The sequence below is a fragment of the Strigops habroptila genome, chromosome 14 (genome assembly GCF_004027225.2).
Source record: "Strigops habroptila isolate Jane chromosome 14, bStrHab1.2.pri, whole genome shotgun sequence".
Classification (NCBI taxonomy): domain Eukaryota; kingdom Metazoa; phylum Chordata; class Aves; order Psittaciformes; family Psittacidae; genus Strigops; species Strigops habroptila.
The window spans coordinates 9,579,530-9,600,574 of record NC_044290.2 but is presented as its reverse complement, the minus strand read 5'-3'; the positions used below and the strand labels follow the sequence as shown (position 1 = coordinate 9,600,574).

The window sequence follows — 21,045 nt, the reverse complement described above, 5'->3', positions numbered from 1 at the left end:
AAATTGATAGTCCTTCATAGCATCTATAATTACATGGAATTGGAAATGCAATAATCTAAGAAACAAGCTGCCACAATGATGGAGAACATTTGGTGAATGGGAGGGTTTTTTCTCCAGATTTGACTTGAAATTTATTGTGTTTATTTACTTTATTAAAGGCTTGCTAATGGCTCAATGTGTTGATCAAAATCCCCAGTAAGCTTTCATGACTGGAAACCTGAATAGGCCTTTTCGTCCTTCCTTGAGACTTGGATTAATTATTGCAGTTTCTCCTTTTTTTACATCCTTGGTATGAGTTTTGCCAGTTCTGTCAGTGACATCTATGGTTTGTGTGAGATCTGAGCTGCTCGGATGCTTCTGCTTTAGAGTCCACGTAGTGACAGACATAACCAAGCATTAATTTCTTACTTGCAGCCAAAACCTCCTGCGCCGTAATAGTGAAACTGAAACATTGCTGTTCAGACTGTTCTTTCCTTGCTTCTCACCACCCATTTTGCCATTTCTTCAGGTGATACACAGAGTGTTACCTGCAGCTTTGTTATGGCTTTAGGTTAACTTAAAAATTAGGAACAGAAACACTGGGAGAAAGGCAGGCTAGTGTGAGATGGGTTGTTCCATCACCCAGTGACACCCCACTTTAATAGACATGGGGTCTATTAAAGAACCTAGTGAGAGCTTGTTGCAGTGTGAGAAGCTGGGATTTTGTCAGTTTTGCAGAGGGGTTGATTGAATTGAATTGTGGCAAGAGGACATTCCTGCTGCATGGATCTCAAGAAAGTCTTCGAACCCCAGATAAAGCCTGCTCAGTCAGGCCTTAGGCTGCTAACTCTCATGCTATCAAAACTGACTTTTTGGAATGGAGGCTGAAGCCAGTGCTGCTCTCTGTTGTCGCATCCTTCATTTGCTATTTACAGCTGAATGGCAGAGCAGTCAGTGCTAGGTGGAGTCTGCTATAGAGGAGGGGAAGGGATGCTTATGTGCAATGCAGAGCAGAGCTGTGAGTCTCCACGAGGCTCAGCTGCTGGGGGCAAAGCTTTCCATTTGTTTTCCCAGTAGGTGTCAGTGGAGTGAACGGCAATGATGAAATGTGGCCGTGAGCGTGGCTGTTTCCACGTAGCAGTTGCGTGTGCTCTGTGTGTGTATTTCCACACACAGGATGGGAATTCAGCATCGTTGTTAAATGCTTTTCCTTTATCACTTCCTCCTCTGGAGAATTAGTTACCAGAGATCTCCCTGCTGGGCGTCTTGGGCTCGCAAAGAGCGAGTTGCCTTGACAACCGAGAAGTGCATCCTCTGGTGAACAGCGGATTCCCGGCCTTTTGTTGGCTGGAATATTTTTCTGTGGAAAACGATGAGGGTTTCTCCCTTCTGGAGCCGTGTTTGGAGGGTACCGGGCTGTGGCTGCGAGTCTGGGCAATTTTGGAACGCAGTGTTGGTTTTCCATATGGGAACAAAGCCAGTGTTAGTGAGCTGGTTGCTGCAAACAGCAACAGATAAGGAATAATGAAGGTGAGCGATACAGGGTGTTAAAGCACTAACACTGTGATACGTAGCTCATTGCCCTAAAGAGACTGAGGGGAGGAATTTGAATTATGTAGATTGGTTTTTAAATTCTTCACAGATTTTATTTATTTATTGGCTAATGGGAAAAATTACCAATTCAGTCTTTTTGCTCTATAATTCTTAAGTTTCTGAACTAGAGATAATAACTGGAGGCAGAGTACAGTTTATTGTTTTATCCTATTATATTGTCTTCACAGTAAAAAATCAAAAGGAAAGTTTTGAAAAGACTCAATGAAAACATTTAGTGCAATTGAAAATTTAATGCAATAATAGATTACTATTCCCTGAATCATTTCTTTTGCTTCTTTGAACCACACTTCTCATTAGGTTTTGGAGAAGACACTATTTTTCTCGTATCTAGTTAAAAAGCAGTTGTTACACTTCAATTGAAAATAAACTGAAAACATTTTTCCTGGGCAACCTGAAGTATCTTTTCCAAAAAGCACATACAAAATGAGAGACTCTCCAGTGTAACACACCATACATTCTGTAACATTCCATGGAGGAATGAACTTGGGCTGAATAAATAAAGTATGTCTCACCTGTGGTTTCAGGGTAAACGGACTGGCCGAGATAAGGTGCGTCCAAACCAGAGGAAGTAAGATGATGTGCATGTCTTGTTTTCTTTTTAGATTAACTCTTCTGTACCAGTGAAGACTAATTTATCTTTAACACACTGTTTTCCTGGCTGCAAACTGGCTTCATTGGAATAATGTTGTGGTTTTATCAAACATGTTAAACCAAGCAGTTGGAAACTGAAAATTAATCCAGGGCCTGGAATGCCATCTTCAACTTCAGCAAGGTTTGATATCCATAAAAAATAAAGGTGGATTCAAGTAGGATTCTGCTATTTTCAACTTCAGTCATGGTAGAAGAGGCAAAATATCATTGCTCTTTTCCAGTAAGCTTTTATGAATCATTTGCATTTATGTCCCTTCTGTAGCTGCAGAACTGGTTTTGCTCCAGGAATCTGGAAGAGTGTGTTGGTTGCATGGCATTTTCTCTCTGCAATATCCAAGGCGTACCGACTATAAACTCATGGTACAGCTCACTGAGAGCATGTTAAAACATTTCCTGTTCTTGAACTTAGGAGAATACGTACATGCTGCAGCTGGCTGTGGATCCGCAGAAACTGGAATACCCCCTGGGTCTCCTTATCCCTCTGTGATTAGTCATGTTGGTGAAACAACATTCCCAGGAGCTCTGGAAATCACTTCTATCCACGATCTGTCTTATTTTTAGTGCTTAAGTTGGCCTTAACAGAGCATAAGCCTCTTCTCCCTTCTAATCAACAGTAAAGGTCTTCATTATGGGCAATCCTGGATGCAGAGGTGACAGTAAACGTAATGGTGTGTGCTTTTACATTTCATTTATGCAAATTAAAATGCATTAGTAATGTAATATTTTTGTCTGTTATATTTTCCTTGTGTTCCTCTCCTTGACTGTATTTTAACAGTAATTTTGAAGTACCTGAAATATACAAATTGTTTTTTATGTGAAAAAACGATGTCCATGTTGAAAGGTATTGTTGAGGTATTCAAAAACTGAAGAAAATGCCTGCTCAGCAAGTTATTTCCCACGCGGGTCATAGCAAGAAATTAACGTTTCTCTCTGTGAAGAAAGTTTGCAAGTCAACAATGTGTGTGTAAGGCACAACATCCCTTCGCTTTGTAGGTTTTCTGTAAAGAGAATGTTGTAGATTTTCTGGTTTTAATGTAAAGTAGTTTTGATACTTAAAGACATTTTCCTGATCCTTTAGTCATAACCAGAAATCCTTAGCTGAGTTTCTGGAATACTTTTGTCTTGCCCCATATTCTGGGTTAAGTTCTGTAATAAAGGGCAAGGTTAAAGGCTTTCCTTAAATCCATCAATGTTAGTTATTAGTGATGAGTTGTGACGTCTCTGCTGAGTATAGAAACTTCTATGAAGCTTATAAGAGATGTTGTGGTTTAGGGTTGTACTTCAGGGTGAATTGAATAACATGGAACACACAGCAGCTAATTCTCAAAGACAGGTAATAAGTACTAGATCTTTCAGGGTTTATTTCATAAAGATGTCTTACTGCCCCATCACAAACTTGGTGGCACAGGTAGAAATCTGTAATGGCTTCACTATGTTTATCTAACTTTATTTCCATGACCATAGCCTAACTTTGTTCCAGTAGCTCTGCAAATTCTTTTAAATAGTACTAAGAAGACAAAATGATATGCCTGAGGTTAAGTCATAATTGAAACGTGTTGCTGTAGTGTTTTGGGAAGCTCTTAATGCATCATCTGTGAAATGTTTTGGTTTGGATTATTATTGTATCCTGGGTTTTTTTTCCTCCTCTTACATGTTTGTCAGTGTTGAAATTCCCACTATACTTTCACTAGGACCTTAAGCCAAAAAGAAGTGACAGGAATTCACATCTAAATGTGAAAAACTTTCCTCAGCATGCTCATGAGCGGATGGTCAGTGTCATAGCTGAAGGGAAATACGGATCTTTGGTAAAGTTCTGATAATTTAATAAGGTCATTTGGCCATTCCACTTCAGGTCCCTGTGCTTTCACTGAGTCAGCCTGGTCATTCTTAAGCATTTCATGGAGCCGTTTTCTTACACAGGGTTTGCAAGAGGGTTCTCTCTTTACCCATCCCAGTGCCTGGGCTATTGCAGTGAGGTAACTCAGCACTAGCGATGTGATAACCAGAACTGTCAGCTTCCAGTCATCACAGAGCTATGGTCTGCTCCATGTCCCTGGAGCAGATGGCACTCAAGCCCACCTGACCTGGCAGGAGGCATCTAATGTTTTCCTTAAAAATCTACCATGTGAAAAAAGAAATTATCAAATTGAGAGTGACATCTAATTTAAAAAAGATAAAAACTGGAAGTAAGAGGAGCATATCTCTGTTGTTCATCAAATCGAAGCGTTTTCTTGCGGAGGGGCCTTGGCTTGCTTCTCTAATATTAAAATGCCACCTTCAGATCCTGACAATTTCATCTTGCATGTGCTTGATCCCAAGCTTCCAGCTCTGGGAACAGCAGAGGGCCCGGGAGCCTGCAGATGAACCTGTCCCTCTTCTTGTTTGGATAAAGGGGCTGCCAACCCCAAGCCTGGGGCTACAGCACTGCCAGGAGCACTCCCTGCCTGACAAGCCATTTATGCCCCAAGAAACAAACTGCCCAGGAAGAAATATTGATTTGTTCTTCTGAATGATATATTTTTTGACCAAGCTGTCAAAAACCTACCCAGTGGGCTTAAAGTATAAGAAATAAAGCTTGTGTTTTCCATTCAGTGCCCGATTTGGATCTCAGTTACTCAGTGAAAAGGTGGATACTGAAATTGCTTCTTGTATCTGAGGAGCAGGATCTTTTATCCGAGGTGCTACGTGTGAGAGCATCACAAAGGCACAGCCAGCAAAGCTGCTTCTTTAAACTGTCTTCATCTTGTACAAATAAAGGATATTGGGGGTTTTCTTCTTTTTTTGTGCTGCTTTCATGCAAGCAATAATGGTGATGGAAGAAATTCCACATTTTAAGCTATATTGCAAGTTAAAAAAGAGATCACAATTGCCAAAATTCATATCCCAGGTATCAGACTTTCTGCATTTATAAAGTTCAAGGAAGAATCATCCAATCTGAACATGCTTTTCAAGTGACATGTGGTTATTCTATCAGAGGATTACTCGACATTACTGCCTGCAGTAGCAAAGGGCTGGAGTCTATGAATCGAGTCGCCCCTTTCAATCCTAATGGTTTTAAACTTGTCTGAGGAGGGGAAAGTTTGTATCTTCCAGTTTCCAGCGAGGCTGCCAAAGGTATATGCCAGGCCAGGCTTTTAAGATGATTTATTGTATGACTTTGAATAAACTTTAATTTCTGTGATTTTCTTTGTCTGAAACAGTGATAATATGCAAATACTGTACTTCTGCAGTGAGAAAAGCAGTTATCCTTAAATGTGGAGCATGTATCAATGGCACAAAGTAAATTGACCATATTAAAGGTGATTTACCAGACACACTAGATAGATGGGGGGAAATAACTTCTATCCCGAAGGATTACTAAACCTTCTTGGCTTTACTTCTGCTGGTATATGGGATTGTTTTGAGAAAAAAAGGGATATTATGTTGTAGCCTGCATTGTCTTTTGGTGAGTCTTACTTTTTTGTCTTCTGTTAACTTTGAGATTTGAAATGCAACTTACTTGCGCAATTACATGGTGTCTCTCATGAAATTCTGAGACTGTTGCAACCTTCTGCAAACCAGTCTCTCTTGCTGAGGCAGGGCCTTTGTATGTAGTATTTCCCTTCCTCCCTTTTCCAGATCAACACTTGATTGAAAATCAAAGTTGATTGTATTGCTAGTTTGAAAGTGGCCATGTTCATCTGCATTAATTCCCATGTGGTGTGTTTTTTTTTCTAATGTAGGTAATTTTTCTTAATGCATGTCAAAGATTTCCTAACTTTTGCTATGCAGTGACGTGAAGAATTACATTTTAAAACAGAATGTATTGAAGAGATTGTTTATGTCCTAAAATACCCTCTGTAGATTGTAGCATGATATTTTTGAAAAGCATTTTTTGTATTTCAAAACAAAAACACCAGGTAAGCCTGCTTTTGGCATGAAGATGAGTGATTTCTTTTTTCCTTTGGCTTTGGTTTTTGCTTTGGTTTTGCGCTTCTAACCAAATAAGTGTATCTGCTTTTATCTAGTTATAAATGAACACAGTTTCCCACTTCAATTCATTCAGTGATGTCGAAAGTATTGCTGGAATGAGTCTTCAAAGTTGTGTCTGTGTAGATTTTGTTATGCAGCCTTTCTCCTGGGAATGCCACCACAGATATGATGATCTCCAAGTCTGACCTTCACCCAGTGATCTGTTCCGCCAAGGAAACAGGCTACTCTTCTTACTTTCCTGTTTCTGTGTGTGTATGTGTGTGTATGTTCTTCAGAAAGCCAAACTTGGGCCAGCTGGTAACAAAGTCATTACTCCAGCAGAAGACAGGATCTCAAGTGTGCCGTCCAACAATCTGGACAGGGTGAAGCTGACAGATTTCAACTTTCTCATGGTTCTTGGAAAGGGGAGCTTTGGGAAGGTAGGAATGAATTCTTGATAACTCTTCCAATTGCATTCTTTTCCTTTCTTCTTTTTTTTCCTTGAGGAAGAATGAATTTATAGCTCTGTAAGAAGCAAAATCCAGAGCCAAAAGGATGTGCATTTTTGAGGGAGGATTTATTAACATGGAAAAGGGTGATTCCCTAAGGACTAGCAGATTTCAGTCATGATTGACAGTATAAAAATAAAAGAACTCAGACTGCTGGGCAGGATGTAAGAAATATCCTTTTAGATCCTCACTTCTTGGCAGTTTCAAGGATATCAAGTCTACTTTTCTAGCTTTACTACCTAGGTCACTGCCAGTTCTGGAAGTCATCAACATTGGTAAGGCTGAATAGTGGGGGAAAAACAGGAATAGCATATATGTATTTGAAATCTGTTAGTTGAAAGAAAGGGCTGCTATTTTTCTTTCTGTTTGAACAAGCTCTTCTGTGATAAAGTGCCCTTTACTGAAGAAGTCCCCCAGGACTTAACATTTTATCAGCCCTTTGGCAATGTGCCTGCTATTAACCAGAGGGGTTTGGCACAGGCTTTGTCTGAAATGACTGGTACAGCTCATTGCAGTGGGTGATTAATGATGATATTTTTGGAGTTTTGATCAAGTTAGTCTATACCATTAAAAGGAAAAGCTGGATTGCCATCTATACAAATCTTTGGGTATATGAGTCACCTTCCCTCCTTGGCAGGTAGGAAGATTTTTCACCTTGTTGCCTCTCTTTGTGCAGGTGATGCTGGCAGACAGGAAGGGGACAGAGGAGCTCTATGCAATCAAAATACTGAAGAAAGACGTGGTGATTCAGGATGATGATGTTGAATGTACAATGGTTGAAAAGCGAGTCCTGGCATTGCAAGACAAACCACCATTCCTGACGCAGCTTCACTCTTGTTTCCAAACAGTTGTATGTGAGCTCTGTCCTTCTTGCCACCCTGTTTTTCATACTATATGATAATGGATTTTATCAGTTCAGTAACATTTATTATCATCCAACCTATATATCATAGTTTCTGTACATAGAAATTGGTGAAGAAAGAGATACTGCATGTAATCACACTTTGTATTGTAAATAAAACCTAGGTTTTATTATTTTTCTTCATACAGTAATTCAAGCAGACCAGCATAACAATTCATAAGTTAATAATGTGTGCTTTGCTAAGTCAGAGCCTTAAGCCCAGATTCCCAAAGGTTCCTAAATACTTTTAAGGATCTGAGGATATAACTTGAAAAGTCTCAGTGGTTGTTGTTATATCATGAGGTGATTAGTCATGAATCAGTGTTGATGGATTTGATTTAGTTTTCAGGCACACCAGCACAGAGGGAAAGCATGGGGTTTTTTTCCTTCCTTCTTTATGAGTTTTTGAAGTGGACATTTCCCCATCACACTGCAAAACATCTCCCAGGGGCAGACTGCAGGATGGATCTGAGGGTCCAGCGGCACCATGCCAGTCTGTTGGATGACATGGAAAGCTGAGTGGTAGAGAGTTGGCATTCAGTGTGCTTTTGGTTTTCAGCGTGGGTATGGATACACCCCACCACTAGTGAACTGGCTCCAAATGTTCCAGAGTGGTTAGAAGTCTTTATTCACAAGAAATAAAGGCTCTTCTTGTCTCACCTTGTAGCCATCTTATGACAGTGGCATTGAACTCGTGCTCCAGGGCTGCATTGTCACTTGATGGGGTGATGAAGGGACACATACTGTTTTTCCACTTGGCTATTCCTTATCTTTTACCTCTTACATTGTTGATGGCTTTTAATCTAAAAAGAAATGAACAAGCAACAGGCAGTTAGTTTGGAGTAATAACATTGTAATATTCCACAAACAAGCCACGTCATCCCGTCACCATTTCATAGCATAATTGTCTGTGTTGTTAGAGGCATTTTCAAACTCTGTTTAATGTCTACAAATCTCTGAGCAGAAAATGGCCTGAATGCAACAGATTTGCAGACATATTCACAATAAAACATGAATGTTGGAACTATTGCACTTGGTAATTCTCGCTTTCTAAAATATTTTTCTGCCTCTACTTACAGTATGAAGATAGTTGTAATAAGATGAGAGGTCCTAGTGAGAAATAGACTTATATCTCCCTCTAATCCTATATAAAACTTCATTAGTAGCCAAAAAGTTACTATTATTTTCATCAGTAAATCAAAAAAATCACTTTGTTTAATCCTATTTTTCTTTTGAGCAACTACATTTTAAATGTAAAATCTTAAAAGTATAAATGTCCGGTGTTTTCTGGCTAAGGGGAATGGAGGAAAAAGTTGGGGTTTTAGTATTGACAGTATAATTTTTTGTCTTACCATGTACAAGATGAGGTACAATGAAGCTACGTAAGGTCTAGATAAATCATTAACACCTTTGCCTAATTTACTTAATGTTTTCCAAAGTGTTGAGTAGTTTGCACGTGGTGTTATGAAATATTCTGGAGCATTAATATTAGGTGTAGAAATGAGAAATTGCATACGAAGGAAAAGAAGAGGCATAAACTGTGGCCATAGGAAAATTGATCATTTTTGGTTAGTGCTTGCAGAGGCAGGCTCCTATTTTACAATGAGACAATTCATACAAAAATCTGAATTTTATAAATCAGATCTAGCCAATTAAATACTTTGCTCGTGGCTTGTCTGTTGGACCCAGTTTAGGAAATCACAATTTTAAAATGTATGTTAATAATCTGAAATCCTAGTTACTGGATGATGGGAGACTTTCGATCAATGTTGGAGGAAAGAGATCAAACTAGAGCATCTTAGTAATGAATCTCTTTCCCATCAGGATACTGGATCTGAGCTTTCCTACAAATACTTCAGGATAATGATTCTGTTCAAAATAGCTAAAGGGAAATCATAGGAAGCCAAAAATGTGTCTTCCGCAAGTGGGAGGAAAACTATTAGTGTATCTTATCTGCTGTCTGGATCATGGTATAACTGCAGAGGGTAATGTTAGGTGGTCAGAATCATCCGCTCTAAATCACAGATGTTTGTAAACAATGTGTTCCTATGAGATCACTTGGAAGAGCTCAGTTTTAATGCTCTGAAAGCTGGTGAATAGACCTACTGCTTGAAGTCATTGTCTGAAGGTTACTCAGTGGGAAAACACTACTGAAGTGCACTCAGATATGTTCTGGTCGTGTTTGGTTTGAAATACCTGGATATGGCCTTTAAAAGTCCTCACTGTGCAAGAAAAATCTCCCTCCACAGTACTTTACTGCCATCTTCCTCTAGCTGAAATATGTGCCTGCAAGAAATGAATTTAGCGTCACTTGTAAAGGTTCCAGGTACTTCTGTAAACCCTACACAACTTTTCTTCTTGCCTCTTTTTAATAATAAAAGAAATATGTTTTAATACCTCCTATCTTCAAAAGGAAAACTTACTAGGAAGGATTAGAAATGGCCTCAAAGCAAGAATTTTCAACCATCTTTAATTTTTTTATATCTTTATTTTTAGAGAGTCAGATTTTTCATACAAAACTGCATGTGAGTAGTTATGGGAACCTTTGTAGACAAATATAATGTACATCACTAAAATTGGCAAATCAAGACGGATCTCATCAGTCCATATACTCTTGCTGGTTTTACAAAACATTCCACTTCCATTTCCTGACTTATCAATTTTGCCAGAATGTACAACCAGTCCTAATAATCTTATAAAGCGTTATAATGACATATTAGTGACTTTTTTTGCTGATCAATGCATATCTAATATTTTCTCTAATGTATTTATGTGCATCTTTAATACTTTATCCTAGGACCGTCTGTATTTTGTTATGGAGTATGTGAATGGTGGTGATCTCATGTATCACATTCAGCAAGTAGGAAAATTTAAGGAGCCACAAGCAGTGTGAGTGTTCATGTTTATGTATTTAAGTCGTGTCATCATCTTAATTTTACGCTGTAAGAAGATTAGGTTTCTTCTTCTTCCCAGGTTCAGTATGAAGTCAAGGATGGCCTTTTTGGATTGTGTTTTTTAAGGCCCAAAAGCTGAAGTTTTTGTTAAAAATTACACACATAGACCAAGGGTAGCTGTGCCTTTCTATTGAAAAATAGAGCACGAGCAAAGGCATGAGATGCCTACTTTAAAAGTGACAAGAATTTAAAGAAGGCATCAGGAAATTAAAAATGTTACTTGTTATGCTGGTGGTGTTTTTAAAGGCGAATATAAAAATAAAGTGAGTAGAACATTTCAGACTGAATTAATGTTACAGGGAAAGGCAATACAAATAGACTCAGCATTGCAATATAAATCATAGTTTATACAAGATAAATTCAATGTATAGCTTGTGAGAATTTCTCTGATCTTATTTATGGAAGGGTTTTTGTGAGGAGCTAATAAGTGGTTAAAAGTTGTTTATAGACCTGATCCCCTTTTAGGTAATTGTACATCTGGCATATCAGTGAGCAACTGATAATAATCTGTAGCATATCAGATATGAATACATCCATCAGTACCATTTTAGTCATGCTTCTATCATCTCATCATCATTTATTAGTGTTTCATAAGTCATTTACCAATGAAACTTTAAAATCAAGTGTGACCAACTGTTTTAAGAATTAAGCTAAAATGATTTCTCATTTTGATTTAAGTAATCAGGGCTTCTTTAAATGAGAGGCCTTCTAAATATAAGTATCTGAGATAGAGAACAAAATTTCACAACTTGCTGAATAAAAACTAGAAGGTGTCAGATCCTTCTTGACTCCCAACTAATGTAACTTGCCAACACCCGTTGAAAGCTATGGTGCTTTATGACAGCTTATGCCTGTGGAGCATCTTCCAGCACACGCGTTCACAAACACCTCTGATCAAGTGTTTGAGCTGAGCTTCCCTTTCCCTTATGCTAGCCTAAAAATTAATCTCATCTTTAAATAATCCTCTTGCATATAATTTGCACAGTTCCACAGCAACAGGCTTCAAACATCCATCAATGTTACATATCTTTTAACTGCATTCAGCAATTATATTTTATATGGTAATCATTTTAATTAGCTTTATGTAATTAATCTATTAACAGCCTCTGTAAAGGAATACCATTTCTGCAGATTATTTCAGGGCATATGAATTGCAATGTAAATTGAGCTGCATCCTGCATTCAGCCTTGATATGTGCTTAGAGATAATGACCTTTGCAGGCAGAGTTAGATCAGAGCAGTAAAATGCTGTGCTCCTGCACCATTTTCTTGTGGTCTGGGGAAACATTTTCTTTTTTTTTTTTTTTTGTCTAAATTCTGGATTATTTTATCATCAAATACTCAAAATGTTTCTGTTAAAGTCAAATTGAAGTAAGGAGTCTTTTATGTCATCCGCCTGCAATATGTATTTTTATACTTTATATATATACACTATGTATATTATATACTTTATATGCTATTATACCGTCATTCTTTACCATGATGTATTTCCGAAATATTTTGCCTGAAGGAAATAATGAGGCGATAAGAAATCTGTTGGGTTTTTTTTCATACAGGTTCTATGCAGCTGAGATCTCAATCGGGTTATTCTTTCTCCATAACAGAGGGATTATTTATAGGTGAGTATAATCTGACATAAATCATTTCTGAGCTGAATTTCTGAACTGAAAGGATCAGTTTCTTTAACTTTCCAGTACATTTTTAAAGCCTTTTATAAGAAGGAATCAACGCAGTGTTCTTTTTGTTGTGTTGGTGCTGGCGTGCTGGAAACCAAAGCCTCTGCTTGACCTGAGCTTTTCCGACATCTGTGCTCTGCCCAACACAAATGAAAACTCTTGAAAATGAAAAACATTATCTTGTGCATTCCTGTGTGATGTTTAATAGTTTCACATCTTCAGAAGTCTCAGTGTGAGTGTGCTCGTGGTCATACACAGCCATCTCTTCATTGATTTTCCAGTTTCAGGGCTTATGGTCATTCTTATGAATGTGTGGTGCCCAGCGCCCTCCAGGCTGTAGACTGCTGCGCGTGTGCACCCCTGTTCCCTCCACCCCTCAGAAGAGCCACACGTTTCTCACCTCGACTCAGAAGTAGATAAGTTGGCCCTAGTTGATCCTAAACATTAACATTAAATTACTGTGATTCTTCATAGAGATCTGAAATTAGATAATGTGATGTTGGATTCAGAAGGACACATTAAAATTGCTGATTTTGGAATGTGCAAAGAACATATGTTAGATGGAGTAACAACCAGGACCTTCTGTGGCACTCCAGACTACATTGCACCAGAGGTAAATATTTACCATTTCAAGAACCTTTTAGTCTCTCAGATGAAAATTGTCCCTACACAAATTTCATACCACCAAGTTTGGGTAGCTGTAACTCTGGATACTCTGTGGATGGTACCATTATACTTCTGCAGGTATATTGAATAACTTTGTGAATTAATACAACGTTATCAATAAGGCTTCACTGTTTTAAAGAAACACCTAATTGATTCAAAACCTGACTTTTTATGAGATCAGAGCTTCAGATTTTGTTCATACTAGTAAAAGATTAAAAAGCAGGATCACCACCTTGTAATTTTAAATGTTATTATACTAAACTCTGTGCTTCTGTTTGTGAAGTCACAGAGACTTCATGGGTGTTGCTGAGGTTGTTGATGAGGTCAGCACACATTATATTGGGAGCAAACACAGCTTCTTTAATCTATTTCTCTCTAGGGTCACACAACTGCCAAAATCCCTTATTTAAAGGGTTGTTTGGCATTTTCAGGAAATCACGAACTATTTGTTCATTTTTGGGAAGGGACTTTATGAGGTCTTGAAGCCTTTGCTGACCTCCCTGCAAAGCTATTTTGTCTTTTCCAGGCCACGTCTTACAAATGGTGTATCTTACAGGTATCATGAGTTACTGCTCTTGATCTCAGGAAAGCTCCAGTCATTGAAAGCCTGAACAAAGCTAAAAGATCAGGGCTTGAATGGAGTTGACATAAGAAATCCATAATTTGCCTTGAGCTTTCTGTGACTTGGTGATCTTTGTGCTGCATTCAAGCCACTGAAAATCACATTCAAACATGAACATAACTGAAATGGGTCCAAAGTGAAAATTTGATGGTGAGAAGCACAGTTCTGCTTTAAAGCACTGTGATCAGTATGAGCTTAGAGTTAAGATTTTTAGTCTGGATATGATTTGTATTTTAATAGTTTAGGTATAAAACATTAAAAACAAACACATGTGGTGATTTGGAAATGATTCAAATATATGAATGTTAAAATCTGGTATTTGGCCATACTGAGCTTTCAAGAGTCTTGATTTGTTTGGCTGCAAATTCAGTGCAAGAGGCTGGATCCTCATCCAAGATACTCAGTTTTTCACTGAGTGCTGGGCAAGAGGCAGCTCTGGCTGGAACATTTCTGGCTATAATTGAATGTTTGTTGGAATATGGGAGATTTATACACAGACAAGTAAATTAGTATCTAAGGTAAATTTTGTCATTTCTGTGAAACAGGGATGAAAAATAGTTCGGTTTTTTCCACTTGCTTATTTACGCTTTTCAGAGTGAAATATTGTGTATTCTAAAACCTTGTTTTCCCCAAATTGCTATTGCTTGCATAAGGATATCAGAACAACCAAAGCAGTATTTCATTTTCTCCTGTCAAAACATAAATGAAGCCAGTATTACAAATTAAAAAGTGTCCTTTCTGTGGCAATAGTCTTGTGCCAGATAATACCAAAGAACGTGTTGTCAGTGCCAAAATGCTCAATATAGGTCAGTGCTGGAATGATTTATTTTACTTTATTTGGAAATTTCATGTAAAGAAATAAACCTTTGACCAAAACATTCAGTACCTGGGAGGAAATCAGTCTTTCTATTATGTTACAAACAGGTACACTTATTTTTCTTTAGTTGGCTGATTTTCTTTCATTTTTGAAGACATTGTGGCTGACAAATTGCTGACTAGGGCTGTGGTAAAAGTAAAGTTCATGTGTTGCTTGTAGGAGCATTTCAGCATGTTTCCATGGTCTTAAATTTATAATAGATTGTAATGAGGAGGCATTTGCATGGTACCATTCCCTGCTAGGTGGAGATAAATGTGCTAAATCTAAGTAAACCATTGAAGGTATCTAAAGTAGACTCGTCCTGTGAGTATGTTGCACTCAAATGTAGAGAATTAGCTCTTTTCGTTAGTATTTGAGAAATAACATTGTGACAGCAGTGGGGTCTGGAGGAGCCCACGCTGCCTCTACCTGAGCTATCCATAGACATAGTTTAGAGATAACGTGGCTGGAAGGACCGTAAAGGGACATCTCAGATGGCTTCACACGTACAGTCTCCAGACAGGGGATTGTGGTGCTGCATTCAGCAAAGTGGACTTACACACTTTGGTGTACTGTAAAATAATGCTTTCCTTTTTTAATGATTGGGAAAGTTTGCATTTGTTATTACTTAGGTGTATAGCACACTGGAATTAATATTCAATTTTTTATGCCATGCAATTTGAGAGATGTGCAGAGGTTAAACTGCACAGGAATCCCAGGTCTGACCACTTCTGTCAGGCATAAAGTGGTTATCTCTTTATTGATGTGCTGAACTAAAATATTTATGGTTGGAGTGGTAAAATAGCTGTGAAATCGATTAACACTTTGTATTTCCTTGACCAGTCAAGAGGGACAGAAGGAGATGGATGTCAAAAGGATTAGCTGGAAGGGATTCTGCCAGCACAGCCCGCTGCCTGTGGTGTGGCACTGAACCATCAGCATCCCTGTAGCAGCTGAGGCACTGATTTTGACTTTACGAAGAACTTAGTTAAATTAAAAGCTCCATTTCCCTTCTCCTCCATCTCATAGCCTCAAAGTCTTAAATTCTAACTTGCATTTGCCAGGATGCTGGGAGGCTGATAGGTATTGCGAAGGTTTGGTGAGCATACCTTTGACTATTTCTTGTGCTAGTAATATTTATTTCTTTTAATAACTGAGTTTTAACTTCTCCAGTAGACATAAGGTATGTTCACACAAGACATTCTCTTGCCTCTGGGATATAATCTTTTCATCCCAACTGGCTACCAGCTGCAAGCTGCAATGATCTAAACATTCCTACAAATTGCTGGTATTAATCTCTGTGTCCTGCTCTTAACTGTGCCTTCCTTGGAGGGAAAACAGAAAAGAAAAAGAAAAAAGGCAATCCACATTCCTCTGCCAGTTTGGCTTGATGAAAGCAATTCCTTCTGAGCTCTCAAATCCAAAGACCCTGGAAGGGCAGAGCTCTTCAATAGATAGGTAAAAGGGGACATGTGACATGGAAAAGGAGATGAAAAAGGCAATAATTTAAATTAACGATGGAGAAGGGAAGCATCCTGTCAACTTTCCACTCCTCCCTGGCCAGTAAAGGCAGAGATCATAGCTGGAGGAGACTACAGGTCTTCATTTCTAAGCAACTGAACTTCCTCACTGCTCTGTGGGTCTGCTCTGCACACTGTGCTGAGACAGGAGGTCATGTTAATGTACCCCTGTGTGTTCTAAAAGGTATCAAAAGTTTTTCCATGCAGATAGGATAATTTTGGCAGCTACTGCAAAGCCAGTGATGGCTCTGAGTGCAGCAGCTGGGAGGTAATATGTGATGATTTCTGCATGAGGAGGAGGTAACTACTGCAAATACAACATTTAGAATTTGCTGACTTTGTACCAATGCATGTTTGACTGTATATTGAAAACTCATCTACTTCCTCCCACATGTAACTCCTTCCTTGAAGTAAGCGTTCTTTCCTCTCATTTACATTTTCCAATTAATGCTTTGAATAGCTCCCAATATTATGAATAAGCACCAATTCCCATGCATGACGTGCAGGTTGGTGAATGAACGTGGCAGATTGCTTTTGTGTGTTTCACTTGTGTCATATCCTTATCAGGATTAAGCTGGTGATTCAAATTGGGTGTGTTTAGGATTAAAAGAAAAGAACTTCCAGTATACAGCAGCAGACATGGACAGTACCGCCTTTTTGTACACTGCAATAGGTTCGGTGACAAAAGTGTCTTTACTGCATTTGCAGTGGGACCTTTCCAGCCTTGGTGTCCGTATTTATTTCTCAATCCCACTCTTTCATCATGCAGCTGGTTCAGGCAAGGGAGGTGTGTGCCAGCTCAGAGGGAGCACTGGTCTGTTTGTCAGATGCTTCTGCTGATGTTGACAGGTAGCATCAAATAGGACAAAAATTTTAGTGACTCTGACCATATGTTAGGTTAATGTAGGAGCTTTTTCATGTTGATTCTGTCTCTCGATTCTGCTTGATATTCTCTCATACAGGCAGATTTAATTGAGGCAGATTACATTTGCTGATGAGAATGCTATTTAGAGAATACCTAATCTTGACTCACTTCTTGCTGGATAAACAAACACTGAGTCTGTGCTTTGTCACATCTTCGATGTTATGACATTGCATTGCCATATTTAAAAGATTTCTTCTCCTCAATAATCCCATCAAACTCTTTCACAGTAGGAAGAGGAGTAGACTGGTCCTGGACAGACCTGACTGCCAAGTTGGGAACTGTGGCGATGTAGCAGCATTTTCTTTCTCACTGCTATAGGTCCATCCTTTTCTCATTTGCTAATTGAAATAAACTGTTCCTAACAAAACCACTTACCCGAAGTGCACTTATTGTACAAAATGTTCTGCCTTGATAAATTAATGACCTTCTGAAAAATATCCCTTTTATTTGATAAAATGCTCGTTTCCATAAAGCATAGAGAGATTGTCAGAGAAGGGCTGAGGATAAAATGTTTTATCATTTTCTGTGTATAAAGGCCAGTCTTTTTTCTGGATAAGATTTTGGAAGTATTTGGTCTTTCAAGAAGCACCCTTGATTCTAGCTGGCGTCTGGGAACTTACTGGTGATAGAAATTAAAGGGACAGTAACCAAGTATGTCAACCACAATAATATTAAATGAATGTCCCAAATATATATTTTAAAGCCCATATTACTGCTAAAAGACAAGTAATAAAGATTGCCTTTATGTAGGACCTTCCACCTGGGAATCTTGTTATTGCCTCTGATTTTGTAAGATATTTCAAAGTACGATTGATTTTGAAATACTTTGCTTAGAAACTTAGCAGTAATTTTTAATTCATGTGCTGCTGTTATCCCAGGGAAGAACATATATTCTCCCAGAGACTATAATTTTATTTAGTAGCCAGGCAGTCCTGCTTTATTGAACTGGTGACTCACTGTTTTCCTGAGAAATTACAGAACTTGCCAGTTCAACTTCTCTTTCAGACAATTAAAAAGTCTAGGATATGTGATGTGTACCTGGCTTAGCAATTTGTTTCACAAAGAGTAAAAAAGCACGTAAACAGGAAAAATAAATGCAAGCCCATCTGCAGTAATGACTGCCTCAGTTCTTTGCTTATTCTAGTGCAGCAGTGATGTTGGGGTTGGAGGCTCTGATACTGCCTTGTCCGTTGTGGATGGACAGTGGTCAGGACATCCTGCATCTCTTCACAAGTCACAGTATCCCTTCACAGTGGTTTAGAAAGAGATCTGAGAGAAATCTGCACCTCAAAACTCCTTTCTAGCATGCCCAGTGCATCTCTTAAATAAATTAACACTCATCTCTGAAGAAGCCTCCGTTAAAGAAAGTGACATGAGGGGACCTGCATGCTCTGGGCACTTGCAGTCTTTCAGTGTGTCAGAACTCAATTTGTGCTTCAATTTGAGACAGATGTGAACCCAGAGGATACAAAATACGTGATAGTTCCATTAGGTTGAACAGCAGAAACCCCTTTCTTTTTGGTGTTGCTGGTATCCAGCTTTATACTGAGTGTTTTAATCATGCAACTTGGGAAAATGTAACTGAGCTTTTCAGGGTTTTACTCTTAAATTTGGATCCTTTTTACAGCAGAACAAAAACATAAATATTGAAAAGAAAAGAAGGGCTTAATTATTGATGGTCTGTAAGTTAAGTGAGTCTCCTGATTTCAAGCTGTGACACAAATGGCTGGATAACACTTTTGCGTTGTCTCCTACACTGGGCTGTTGTACTTCCTCCTTTGCCTTTAAGTGCGCATCCCAGAGTGTCCCAAGAGCCACATTTCCCAGGATATCAGAGTACCAAAAGACATGGGCGGGTTTGCAGAGCAATGCAACTCCGACTGTAGCCAGTGATTACCTGGAGTGAGGATGTCAGGATTGGTCTTCTGGGCCTTTTGAAGGAAATACGTTTGTCTCTGCTTGTCTCTATCTAATATATCATTGGGTGTTGGTTAACATAGGGGTTTTTTCTTTGGTTTGTTTTTGTGATTATACAGATTATTGCTTACCAGCCCTATGGGAAGTCTGTGGATTGGTGGGCATATGGAGTGCTGCTCTATGAGATGTTGGCTGGCCAGGTAAGAGTTACCCTCCTGTGCTCACTGTGACTTCCTCCTGCCTCTCCAGCTGCTCTCTTTCAAGGCTTCCTAAAAGCCTAGACCATTAGAGGACAAGACCAGGGCATTTCGTACGTTATCTCCTACTCTTGACTGACTGAACTGAGAATGTATTTATGCTTTAAGTGTTTTACATTGCGCCCACATAATCAAGCACTGCCTTTGAATATGGCTTCTTTGTACTGTAATAATGTTATAAATAGCCATCTTCAAAATTGAATGGGAGACACTTGAGCAGAAAAATGTGTGTCAAATTGAAGAAATGCCATTTAGTACTTTGAAACCACAGGGAAACATAATAAGAGTGTGTACATGCTCTGCATTGCAGTTAAGTCACAAGAATACAGTTTTGTATTGTATGTAATAGAGGTAAAGTAGGGGTCTCGCCACTTGAAATATGCTCAACTACAGACCCCTTGTTCTGCACAGTTAATGAGATGCTGCTCTCTGAGTCACTGAAGTAGAAAAGCAACACTGTACTGCAGTAAATGGCAGATAACTACCAACTTTAAGGAATTCTATTAGTCTTGAGTTGGAAAACGTTTCTGCCGTTGGCTTTCAATGAGTGTTAGCTAGAGACATGCATTTCCTAAGCTTAAAACATACATTTTTAACAAATGCCTTTAATAGTTTCTCTGCTAAATTCCAGTTGGCATTTTTAAAGTTTTTAAAGTGTAGCAATTGCAGTTGTTAACATTTACAGTCTGCACTGCAAATATTAAGCCTCTAAATGCTTTTCAGAAAATGAGATTTACCATTAGCTGAGTCTTGCTCCCGGTCTCTCCCCCACGGGCACTTTCCTCATCACCTATATTTAAACATAAAATGCAAGCCTTTCTTATGATAGTTTCCCTTTCACAGAAGCAGAACCTACAGCCATGTTTTATAAAACAAATTGGAGCATAACTGGAATTAAGTGGGGAATGAATCAAGGTAATTAAAAGTTAGTCTCCAAACTTCACCCTTTTAAAGTATTTTGGCTATTTGGTGCACAGTAGCTTTAAAAACTGATTAAAGATGAACACGTGTATAACCCTGCACACATTTCATTAACCTGGCTGCCATGCTGGGGGCAGAAATGAAATTTTCTCCTTAATTTTTACCTGAGACTGATGAACACTTCTGGGTCAGAAGATATCCAAGCTGCAGATGGCTGGGAGTTTGGTGTGTTTATTCCTGGGTGAGGACCACTGCTATATATTGGTCTCTTTGGGCATCTGTGATTGACTGGAGGCAGGTTGCTGGACTGGATGCACCCTTGTTTGACCCAGTGTGGCCACAGGATTGTCATGCCATTTCATAAAAAGTGGAGGATCATTAAAAAAGGAAGTAACTTGCCTGTGATTTATTTTCAACAGCCTCCATTTGATGGAGAAGATGAAGATGAGCTTTTCCAGTCCATAATGGAGCATAACGTTTCCTATCCAAAGTCACTGTCCAAAGAAGCTGTCTCCATCTGCAAGGGGGTGAGATAGATGCTTTTTTATCTTTAAGTTCCTTCTTGGCAATACTTGTGAATAACTAAATTCGTCTGGCTTTGATAAGGCACTGCTGATTTTTAAGTGCAACTTCTGTCAGGCAATGCTAAGTTACATTGTCATAAAGTGCCAATCGCTTGGTGTCACTGGTGAGTACTGAGCTCTTCCTGTGTTGCAGCTTGTTTTATGGTAAGAGCAAATGTCAGGATCAGTGGCTGCCAAATCCAAAACCCAAATCCAAAGCAGAATTTATAAACCAAATCCCACATCCAAATCCAAAATGCGGAACATCTCCACTCACCTCTCAACCCTCAGCAGCACAAACCCTGTTCTGCAGGTGAGATTTCCAAGCTTGGATGAATACCAGATAGTCCAACGAGTCTTCAGCCCAGTATGCTCAATGACAGCAGCAGAGCAAAAGAGTTAATAAGAATAATTTTAAATGTAGGTAAAGATGAGCTTATGTGAAAATCTTTAGTGTAAATGCAAGAAAACCATGGGGAAATCCTGACCCAGTGGTAACCCATGTGGCCTAAAATTGATCTTAAATTCTAAGGTCATTTATTTTTGAGGGAAAGAAGAGATTTG

General features: G+C 38.8%; 1 protein-coding gene across 1 annotated transcript in view; it reads left to right on the top strand.

Annotated features, from left to right (window-relative positions):
- The window catches only part of PRKCA (protein kinase C alpha), a 150,003-nt gene that overhangs the window by 116,538 nt on the left and 12,420 nt on the right, over positions 1-21,045 (top strand). Inside the window, exons 9-15 of the mRNA XM_030506365.1 lie at positions 6,492-6,635; positions 7,381-7,554; positions 10,403-10,494; positions 12,115-12,177; positions 12,709-12,847; positions 18,860-18,940; positions 20,338-20,445. Of these exons, the coding sequence (XP_030362225.1) occupies positions 6,492-6,635; positions 7,381-7,554; positions 10,403-10,494; positions 12,115-12,177; positions 12,709-12,847; positions 18,860-18,940; positions 20,338-20,445 (801 nt within the window). The remainder of the gene's footprint in view (positions 1-6,491; positions 6,636-7,380; positions 7,555-10,402; positions 10,495-12,114; positions 12,178-12,708; positions 12,848-18,859; positions 18,941-20,337; positions 20,446-21,045) is intronic.